General features: G+C 43.1%; 2 protein-coding genes across 3 annotated transcripts in view; one reads left to right on the top strand and one right to left on the bottom strand.

Annotated features, from left to right (window-relative positions):
• LOC139757851 (uncharacterized) overlaps nucleotides 1–6763 on the bottom strand; it is an 81504-nt gene extending 74741 nt beyond the window's left edge. Inside the window, exons 1-3 of one of the 2 annotated variants that reach the window (XM_071678750.1) lie at nucleotides 6712–6763; nucleotides 6037–6164; nucleotides 4818–5252 (exon numbers count right to left, since the gene is read on the bottom strand). In XM_071678750.1, coding sequence (XP_071534851.1) covers nucleotides 5084–5252; nucleotides 6037–6164; nucleotides 6712–6723 — 309 coding nt within the window. In that variant the 5' untranslated portion in view covers nucleotides 6724–6763 and the 3' untranslated portion in view covers nucleotides 4818–5083. Of the gene's footprint in view, nucleotides 1–4817; nucleotides 5253–6036; nucleotides 6165–6711 lie in introns of those variants that run through there. The other variant, XM_071678753.1, reaches the window with a different exon arrangement.
• Nucleotides 1010–2398, top strand: LOC139757852 (uncharacterized). Its single transcript, XM_071678754.1, has 3 exons — nucleotides 1010–1096; nucleotides 1662–1789; nucleotides 1973–2398. The coding sequence occupies exons 1-3, from the start codon at nucleotides 1085–1087 to the stop codon at nucleotides 2139–2141; spliced, it is 309 nt and encodes a 102-aa protein (XP_071534855.1). The 5' UTR covers nucleotides 1010–1084; the 3' UTR covers nucleotides 2142–2398.
• Nucleotides 6764–11374: the final 4611 nt, after the last annotated feature.

The following is an 11374-nucleotide window of genomic DNA, read 5'->3' as shown; positions in this document are numbered from 1 at the left end:
GGACACTAAAGGTTTCTTTGTCTGATACAAATCTGGTAACCTACCGAACTGTGTTTAGATCCCAATTATCGTCTATGTGATTGACATAAGAGAAAAAGCTCTATCATATTTCGTAAGTATATTCTATTACGTAATCTATGTTAATGTTTGATTGATTATTAGCTAACTATATTTAGGGAACATAAGTTTAATCCCTAATTATTGTCTCGAACATTTTATGCAAAACTGGATATTGATAAGTCGATGACGAGGATACAGAAACGTTGTCTTCAAGAATACCATAAAACTTTACCGAAAATATATCAAACAAAAATCATATAACGACCAAGCCAAGAATCTAGAACGATTTTTCAATGTACTGCCAGGAGGAATACTAAAAGATCGTCAGAGTGATGGCTAAGTACTTTAGACCTGATCCCTAATAGCTTTTAGGATCATGATAGTATCATGTCTCTGTATATAGTACACAGATATAAATTTGATCAATACATGTAAGATTCCTTTGCTTAGATTTTCTCTAACTTCGTCATGCAGTTATTTCTAGCAGCGTTTCCTATATGTATAAAGGAGATTAACGCATATTTATATCTTGTATTTATCACATCTTTATCAAATATCTATAAGGCGCTTTGTTCAGATCTACCTGAACAAAGTCTTTCCCAGTCAGGAACGTAAGTGTGACGTTATCATAAATGATTTTCAGACAACTTTGGTCGAGGGATAGACTTACCAACGGGTCAGGCGGGTCAGGTGTTGTACAGGTGACTGAAACACCAGTTTTCTGCCCACGGGATGACCTCCACCTCTTTATAACACGAAAGTTGCTTAAGTTTGTTCTGTTAACTATATAGTGTCATGTATGGAGCATGACTGTTGCTCTCTCAAGTGGCTGTTTGTACCATGTAATACGTAGAGGTAGTCACATTGGCTGTCACTCGGTATCAGTAAGAGGAGGATGAACTCGTGGGAAGTTGGTCGAGGGAGCGTAGTGCTGGGAAGGTGGACACGTCTGGCTCTGAGGGACTGCTATAAAACCTACGCCGGCCTCTTGTGGTCATCATACCATCGTTGACCAGCGACCAACATGAAGTGCACCGTGAGTTGGGTTCCTCCTGTTAGGGCCATCTCATCATTCTCTGTTCATGACTGACCTGGTAACATTGTTCAGGTGATATTTTGTTGAGCTGGGATATTTGTTCATCAGGTAATGAGATGGTATAACCACTTCTCTTCCTGACTCTTCAAAATGACAAAGTCCAAGTTATACTGCCTTGACCTTTGATTGTTAGTGTTAAATACAATTGTTTCGTCATATGAGGCTGGCAGTGACACTAATAAGGCAACTCTATCGAAACACATAAACGTAGAATCCAATGCAATGCTTGCAGTACCTTCTAACAACAAGAGGTATTTGATAACATATCTATCGTTGCTCTCGTGCTAAATGCACCATGATGAAGAGTGGTAGGATTCACATTAGAAGACCTACCTCGAGAAATCTTATCAGCTACAGTGTTCGTCACAATCCTCTTACTGTATCATGTGTACCTCCATCAAACTTCAGGTACTGAACGAGGTCCATGTATGTCAACAGTTCATATCTGTACCTGGTATTTCTCTGACAACTCCAGCCAGAGATTAACTATGTTTTGGTCTGTCAGGTACTCGTTCTCCTGGGTCTGGCCGCCCTGGTCGCCGCCCGCCCAGACTCTGTCCTCAACTTCGACCTGGAAGACATGCATCTTGACCTGGACATCGCTGACGACACCTCTATGACCGGCACCTACATGTAAGTCTACTTCGAGGCTTATTAGTCAACTAACCAGAATGTAAGTTGCTTTTGTAGTGACACTACATCACACAAGAGACGGTGAACTGTCGACTGAAATGCCTTGACGTCTAAGCACATTCATTTCTGTCCAGAGTACCAGTAGAGGCAAGTTAGTTCCTCATTACCAATTATGTACACCAGGTGGACCTCCCCCGAGGGCGTGCAGTACTACGTCAACTACGTCGCTGATGACGCTGGCTACCGAGTGCTGGATTCCAACGCTGTCCCCACCAGCGCCAACGGCATCAGGGCCGATGGTGGACAAGGATCCTTCGTGTCTGTTGAGGACTTGGATGATGACAGGAAGTAAACATCCTGTTGTTATCACCTTGCCAACATGACGACCCAGCCTCCAAGTGTTGTCAGGATGATCATGTGACTGACAACGAGGAGGAACCTGACTACCAGCCATCTTTCGCAAACTTATCAAACCTGTACAATTATTTAGACTTTCGACAGCGCCTATTCAGTCGCTTCAGAGAAAATTCTTTGCTTTCTTGTATCTTCCTGTCTATCTTGTGCTATCTATTTATTTTGTCGTTGAAACAATTTGAATAAAAGAATCATAAATGATTGCTTGTGTATCAATGTCTTTCCATCTGGTAATATAACAGTAAGCTGCTCACTACTGTCGTGGAATCGAAGGTTCGCAGCGTTCAGCTTATTGGCAAGGAAGTTATACACACAAACGTATCTAGTGAATATAGATACGGCAATGAGCACTCATGACACAGGAGACATATATACACAAATGTATCTAGTGAATATAGATACGGCAATGAGCACTCATGACACAGGAGACATATATACACAAATGTATCTAGTGAATATAGATACGGCAATGAACACTCATGGCACAGGAGACTTTTTAATGGCCTTGCAGCCTTAACAGGATTCGAAACTTGCATAATGAGAAAAATGATAAATCCACCCAATATAGTCCCACCTCAATAGGCTTGGCAAACAGTTCATTACAACAGCATTGGACGCTTCACATCCAAACCACTCCATGACCAACCACCAACTTCCATTTGAAACTAAGACACTGATCCCTGCCTCATATTTCAACAACCTGTGTTCACAGGTCTCCCCTCACCCACGACACACAGTAATGACCAAGCATATGAATGCTGATATGACCCCAAAATCACTAAACAAATCCTCTGATAAGCTGATAAACATCCTCCCTACCAATCATACACACATCCAAAACTATTCCTCAGACATGTACGAGTTACACTTTCCCGTCTACGTTCATCCAACATTACAAAAACTCTTTTGACATATTATGAGACTCATACTTGTTCGCCGTTTCCCGCGTTAGTGAGGTAGTGTTACGAGAGGATGAAGAAAGGCCACATTCCCTCACATTCATTTCCTGTGTGATACAACGAAACCACACGCCTCTGTCCACAACCGGCCCCCAGCCCTCACAGACCTTTCCGCGATTTACCCAACTGGTTCATATGCCCTGCTTCTGACCATTGACAGCCTGTCTATCCCTGTATACCACATCGCTCGACTTCGCTCTATCCCTCTCTCGTCTTTCACTCTCCTGCATGTTCACGCCCCAAGGTACTCAAAATCTTTTTCATTACATCCTTCTTATTCCAGTTTGGTCTCCCCTTTTCCTTTTTCCCCACATTTCTGACACGTGCATCCACTTTGTCAACCTTTTCTTATTCATTCTTTCCATTTCACCAAAATATTTCAGCACATCTCTTCAGCTGTCTCAATCACGTTCTTCGTGTTACCACACATCTCTCATTCTTTTATCATCTACTCTATCAAACCACCTCCCACCACATATTGTCCGCAAACATTTCATTTCCAACACATTCACCCTCCACCACACAAACCTATCCATAGCCTATGCCTCGCATCCATACAACAAGGTTAGGATTACTGTATCTTCAAGTTTACCCATTTTTGCCATCCTAGATAACGACCTCTCATGCCACATTCCTCAATGCTCTCAGAAGCTTCGACCCCTCATACATCCTATGACGCACTTCCGCTTCCATGGTTCCATTTGCTGCCATGTCCACTCTCAGATATCTAAAACATCCCATTTCCTCCAAATTTTCTCCTTTAGACTTACACCCTAACTAACCTGTTCCTCTGGTCTGCGAAACCTAATAGTACTTGCTTTTATTCATATTCACTCTCAACTGCCTCGCTTCACACTATCTCCCAAATCTGCCACCAATACGGTGTCGTCAGCAAAAAGCAAATGACTCCTTTTTCACGCCTTACAGATTGCATACTCGCCCCTCATTTTTCCCTGACGACCCCATCCATAAACATATCAAAATGCCATGGGGAAATCACACAACCCTACCACAGACCCACCCTCCCTTATAGCCACTTACCTACCCCCACATCCACCTCCTTGCATACACGCCTCATACTCTTGAGTAAAACTTCTAACCGCTTCTAGGTACTTACCTCCCACACCATATATTAAAGGCATCTTCGTTAACCCCGTCATGTGCTTTCTCGAGATACATTTCCATCTGTTTCTTTAAGCATTTCTCTCTCGAATTCTTTGAAGGAAACACCTGGTCCACTCTTCCTCTAACGATCCTGAAACCATATTGTTCTTCCTAGATCTGATGCTCTGTGCATACCTTCACCCTCTCACTCACCACTTTCCCATACAACTTCCCAGATACAGTTAGCAAATCTATACCTCTGTAGCCTCACCTTTTTCCCCTTTCGCTCTAACACAGCGGCACTATACATGCATTCCACCAATCCCCGGACGCCTCAACATGATCCATATTTACTTACTAAGCAGACTAGCTAAATAATAATAATCAGAAGAAGGAAAATGATAAAAATGATGAAGAGGAGGAGCGAAAACACTATTTCTTCCTCCAGGGTAGATAATTGGTTCATAATTCTCCGGAATCTCTTATTATCAAACAGCCCCGGTAATGAGACGTTACCAGATCAGATGCCAATGGGGATGGATTCAAGCTGAAATTGCTCTTCACTTTTATTCTTCAAACTGTATCATGATAAATAATGAAGGAAATCAGACATGAGATGAAAGAGAGTAAAGACATATGATAGAGATGATTGTACAACCAGGTATTAACCAACTGGCAGCTGGAGCTGTCCAGCGAAAGTCCAGTTGGCTCAAAATGTTCCATAAGTTTGGTGAGGGAGGTTCCTCCCGTTGCCAGCCTCTCGATGATACTGACAACATTTGATCGTGACGTTGGTATGGTGTTGATAACGGGAGATTTACTTCCTATCGTCATCGAGGTCCTCAAGCGACACGAAGGATCCCTGAGCACCATCGGCCTTCATGCCGTCGGCGCTGGCGGGGACAGCGTTGGACTCCAGTACACGGTAGCCATCGTCATCAGCAACGTACTTGATGTAGTACTCCACGCCTTCGGGGGAAGTCCAGCTAGAAAATAGGAACGGTTTGTGAGACGCAGAATTGAAGTTTCTCGGCAAATGCTGTACCAGGGCAGAGATACACGATGGTGTGCTCAGGTTAAGACACTTATAATGACAGACGAACGTAGTTGTGAAGATGTTAGAGGGAAGGGAACTAGGGAATTCCACAGGCGAAAAGTAAGAGGCATTAAAGAGATGAATGAATATTCAGTTCTGGAGAAAGAGAACTCTCACAGAGTAGCGATGGTATGAGGGAAGACTGACTAGTGTTATAAGTGAGAGTGAAGGGAAAGGAATCAATTGCCTGCACGTGATGGGCTGTTGAAGGAGGACTGTGTAACACCATCGCCCGGCATGTTAGAGTGATATTCCTTATGGGATAAAGTCGTGGCTGATGTGAGGGGATAGAATCCCTGCAGAAATAAAGACTGGACGAGCCTGGTTAAGAAAACATAATTCTTGGGGAGTATTCTTGACGAAGTGATCTGCACACTTATTCTATGGGCTAGGACGATGGTGGTGTCACTTGAGTAAAAACTGGATATGGTCGTGGTTGACTGCAGACGTGAGGGTTCGTGTCATAATGTCGTTGAATGTCACAAGGCATATGACCTCCAGTGTGCTTTGGACTCAAGACCTGTCTCTCTTAGTGCTCTGTAAAAGATCAGTCTTGTATAAACGTCCACGAGCTACAGTCGCTAGCTTAATCTTCCCTGTGTTTAAATGAGTAACTCAACAAATCTCCTTTGGACTCAGAGTGATTGATTCTCGAGCTCACGGATGATACCTACCTGTAGGTGCCAGTCACGGAGGTGTCGTCTGCGATGTCCAGATCATGGTGGATGTCGTCCAGGTCAATGTCGATGACAGAGTCGGGGCGGGCGGCGACCAGGGCGGCCAGACACAGGAGGACGAGCACCTGTGTGAATTAAAAGTTTTCAGTGACATGATCTTGACCGTTGGATTAGAATGGACTGATGGCAATGAGAAGCGCAGGAGGAAAGACTTTAAACATCTCTTCCCTTCGGTAAGGAAACATAAGTCACAAATTATAGCTTGTAATTGATATATAATTATCTTCGGTCTTGATTGTATTCATAGCACAATCATTTGCTTCTGTTGTGTTATCTATCGTTGGAGAAATTATATGAAAAGTGTTGGATTCTATATTGGTGGATTTTGATTATCAGCGAAATCTAATGAAAAGTGTTGGATTCTCAGTTAGTGGATTTTGATTATCAGGATCTGACACGTCATTTTCCGTACGTGTTATTGTGTTAACTTATCGATAACAGCCGTAGGACAGTGGCGGATAACGTAAGCCATTTCACTAAGTCATATATAAATAAAGGCTGATACAACTCCGGCAAAATTGATATCCCTTTTCAACATACGATAAGGATGAAGTTACCAGATCAGACTCGAAAAAAAAATCCTGCCGGAGTATGAATATGACCCTAACTCACGGTGCACTTCATGTTGGTCGGTGGTCGACGATGGTGTGATGCCCACAGGAGGTTGGCGCAGGTTTTATACCGGCTCCTCAGAGCCAGCCATGCCCATGTTGCTCACGCTCAACGCCTCAAAAAGAAAACCTTTACACACCTCAAGACACAAACTTACCTCTTCCTTTACGAGTAATCTTAACACCAACCCTCGCCGTTCATTCGCAGTTTCCAGGACAGCAGTCCATCTTAAGAAAAGCAATTATAGATATTCTTCGTGAACGAGACGATTTATTTTAGAAAGCAGTCCTCAGCAACTCTCACGTTATAAAGAGGTGAAGGTTATTTTGCTGCCAGATCACTGGTGCTGCCATTTCGCGTACCCATGACCTACGCGCCTGACCTACAAGCGATATCATAAGTAGGAGGAGATCCCTTCACCAAGTGGGTCTCGCTATCGCCTTCACTATAAGGGCAGCTCTGTAATTACATTGTGAAAGATCAGGCGCAAGTATACCCTAGAATATAGAATGGCTTATAAGTCTCTTTGGTGTTTTTTCAGACAATTGTGAAATATGTTTTGTCAAAGAATAGGGACTATTTTCCTTTCACGTGAATGTCAAATGCCTGCAGTTCAAGGAAGGATTAATGTGGTTTGATAATGAAAACATTACTACTGATAGGGCCGTCCGTTTACTGAATGCTAAATCCGTTCACGAAAATGGAAAAGTTCGATTCAGCCAACGACCGAGATAAGAGCTCATATAAGCAGTAGGTCTTTGAATTCAGTTATGAAACCTGTCACATCCACACAACTCTATCGGATACTTTTAGTCAGTATATCCCTATACTAGACCTACCTAGTGCTCACTGTGGTGAGCTGTTATAGGATTTATCCTCGTTCATCGTGGGCCCCCTCCTACATCCTACTGGCAAGCCCATCCTCACATTCTCTGGAGAATCCTTCATCAAATTCTCTGCATAAATCTCTCACACACTCGTAGAACACTTCCACACATTCCCTATAGACCCCTCTCTCACACCCCATTTCTAGACATTCCCTATCGAACCCTCCCTCATACCTTTGGTTAAACCCTTCCCCACATTCCCAGTAGAACTCTCCCTTTCACATCTGTTAGAACCTATCCTTACATTCCCTAACAGATCCCTCCCTCACACCCTGAGTAGAATCCTTCCTAATATTCCCTGCAGAGCCCTTCCTCATACCCATGGTGAAACCTCTCCCTCGCGATCCCTATAGACCCATCCTCATACCCCTAGTAGAACGCTTCCTAATGTATTTCCTGTAGGACCCTCTCTTCTATTTTTGGTAGACATTTCCTCCACACATTACAGGCAGAATCTTTCCTCATACTGCCGGCTGAACTCTACCCTATATTCTCTTTAGAACTCTCTCGTAATATTCTTGCTAGACCATTTCTCACACTCCATGATAATCCTCTCTCCTACTCCTGGTAGAACATTCCACACATCCCTACAAAATCTTCTCCCATGCAGCAAATAGCTGACACCTTCTGGGCTACCACAAGAATCTTCTCTGAGACCTGTTTTCATTAACCTATAACAAGTTCACTGCTGGTGCCATTTTCACTCTGGTTGCTGAGGTCGAAATGCCACTGTTAACATGAGCAAACACATCGGTTCGTAGAGAACACTGGAAGCCAATTAGAAACCTGGAAAGAACGTGAAAAAAATAAATGGAAAACTGGAGAATTCCAATTAACCCAGTAAACGTTAGCACACATATATACATACCGTAGAAGGTGACTAAAATGGGTGGGAGTTTTACTTTTCCAAAAGAAGGAACAGATAAGTGTGCCAAATAAGTACTGTTCCTGTGGGGCCTGGATGTGGATAAGGGAGAAAGAATACTTCCCACGTATTCCCTGCGTGTTGTAGAAGGCGACTAAAAGGGGAGGCAGCGTGGGGCTGGAAATCCTCCCTTCCTGTTTTGATTTTTCCAAAGAAGGAACAAAGGAGACCAAGTGAGGATATTCCCTCTAAGGCTCTGTCATCTGCTCTTAACGCTACCTAGCTAACGTGGGAAATGGCGAATATGTTTAAAAAAAAAAAAGAATATATATATACATATATCATACAAAGCTCCATCAGCCAGGATCGAACCTGGGACCCCTTGTGCAAGAGGCAGGCATGCTAACCGCTAGGCTAAGGGACTGTATAATAGGAAACAACTATTCGAAATACTAAGTTCGGAAACAACCGATAGACCCCGTTGCTCACCATTGTGAGACGAAGGGTATTCGAGTACTTAGAATTTCGAATAGTTGTTTCCTATTATACAGTCCCTTAGCCTAGCGGTTAGCATGCCTGCCTCTTGCACAAGGGGTCCCAGGCTCGATCCTGGCTGATGGAGCTTTGTATGTTGTATGAAGGTGCGCGTTCATATACACTTTATTCGTATATATATATATATATATATATATATATATATATATATATATATATATATATATATATATATATGTGTGTGTGTGTGTGTGTGTGTTCCCAGAATTTCGCCCCCTCACCTACCCTGTGACGCACTTCCGCTTCCATATGTTACCATGTCCACTCCCAGGTATCTAAAACACTACACCTCCTCCATACTTTCTCCGTCCAAACTCGCAACCCAGCTATCCTGTCCCTTCGCAGTGCGAAACCTAACAATCTTGTTTTCACCTACAAATATCCCCAGCTCTCTCCTTTGACATATTCCCTTAATGTCAGCCACCATCTCTGAATAATAAACAATTTTACCATTGGACGCCCGAATATCGAACCCCGCCTTAGAGAAAGATAGGCGGACAGTGTACCCGTAAACTACCGATGGGCTAAGACCTGTCTTTTCTAGGCTGCTACTTCAGCTCTAAGTAGACCAATTTATGTACCCTATCGTATGTCTCTCCATCAACCCTCTTCACACCATGGATCACCATCAAAAGTCAGTTCTTACACATCCACCCTCTTCCGCACATTTACATCTAGGGATTACTACACTTCACGGCCATAAACTATCGTCAGGACTACTGAACCATCAAACATGCCCATCCTTGTCCCCACAAACAGTAATGTATACTCAGTGATCCCAGGATGTTGTTCCTGTTGCCGACCTAATGACGCACTTCAGCTCCCACGTTCCATCCTTTACCATGTCCACTCCAAGGTATCAAAAACACTCCACTTTCTCCAGGTTCTCTCTCATCAAGCTCACACTCAAACCGACCTGTCTTTCTTCCCTGCAGTTTCTTATTTGTATGCCACTGGACCCGTGTCATCAGCAAACAGTAACTGACTCACCTTCCATGCCCACAACCCCACCCCCAAAAGACAACAGACTTGGCTGTCTCTGTAAGAACCCTTTCGTTCATTCCACCAACCCATTCATAAAGAGATCGAAAAGCCATGGTGACAACACACATCTTTGCCGCAGACCCACCTTCACGTGAAACACTCAACAACCACTCTTCTTACTCGCACAAACTTCTATCTCTCTTGATTAGAACTTACTGCTTCAAGTAACTTTCCTCCCACACTTTATATTCGTAACACCTTCCATAAAATAATCAGCCCAATTATACACTTTCTCCATATACATATCCTTCTATTTAAATAATTATTTCTCACACAGATTCTTCAAAGTAAAGTTCTGATTCACACATCCTCTGCCTCTACTGTTCCCTAGTCTGATGATCTGTGCATGCCACTATCTTCTCAGTCACCATTCTTCCATACAATTTATCAGGTACACTCAAATGATTAATGTTTCTGTCATTCGAAAATTCACTTTTGTCTCTCTTGCCTTTATACAGCAGCACTATACAAGCATTCCGCTGATCTTCATTGATACTCCTAACCAACCAATCAATATCGCAGTCACCTTCTTTTTGTCTCAGGGAACTTAGCTCCAATCCCATCTTCTCTCGTCGTCTCGATGCACTTCATTATATGCAAGGCTTTCAGGACCTCTGCTCTTGAACATACTTCTGCCATGACTCTAACACTTTGCATACTTCTCCAACCCACATTTACCACACTATCAGTGAACACATTTATCAGTCCCTCAGAACACACACTCCGTCTCCTCTTCCCGTATCTTTCACTGTCACCACTTCCCTATGTGCTCGCTTCACTGATGCTCCCATTTGTGCTCTTGTTCTCTTTACACTATTAGCACTATTCCTAAAGTTATTCTTTCTCTGCCTGATGATTTCTAATACACTGTCACCCTAACTCTTCATATACCCTTTTAATCAATTACAGCACGTTTCTTATAACTTCCTGCCACATTCTTGATTACATCTTCCAATCCTTTTCACTCCTTCCGTTCAGATAACGTCCATACAACTCTCTTTTCTCTTTCACTCACAACTTTACTTCTTCATCCCTTTCTCACGACTCTACCTTTTTCACTCACTATCCTTTCTCACCTGTCTTCATCCCGCCATCCGAGTGCCACATACAAGCACGGCTTCGCTAAATACCTCCCATTTCTCACCAACTCCACAAGTGTAATCTACTTTTCGTTTTTGCCATGTTTCACCCAGTCTGTCTGTGTGTACTCACGCAGGCATTTTTTCCAAGCTCACCACTTGCTTTCGCCACCCTCTTTCCAACCGTATCATTTCCTATTTTCCTAAAGCTTTTACAAAAAAACTTTCACCCT

Source organism: Panulirus ornatus, chromosome 28 (assembly GCF_036320965.1).
Source record: "Panulirus ornatus isolate Po-2019 chromosome 28, ASM3632096v1, whole genome shotgun sequence".
Classification (NCBI taxonomy): domain Eukaryota; kingdom Metazoa; phylum Arthropoda; class Malacostraca; order Decapoda; family Palinuridae; genus Panulirus; species Panulirus ornatus.
Note: the sequence above shows the minus strand (reverse complement) of the source record. Positions and strands in the feature narration are given on the sequence as shown.

Bases quoted from the DNA above. Each gene is read 5' to 3' on its own strand.
- LOC139757852 (XM_071678754.1), top strand. The intron at 1,790-1,972 runs GTAAGTCTACTT...TATGTACACCAG, and splicing joins TCTATGACCGGCACCTACAT to GTGGACCTCCCCCGAGGGCG.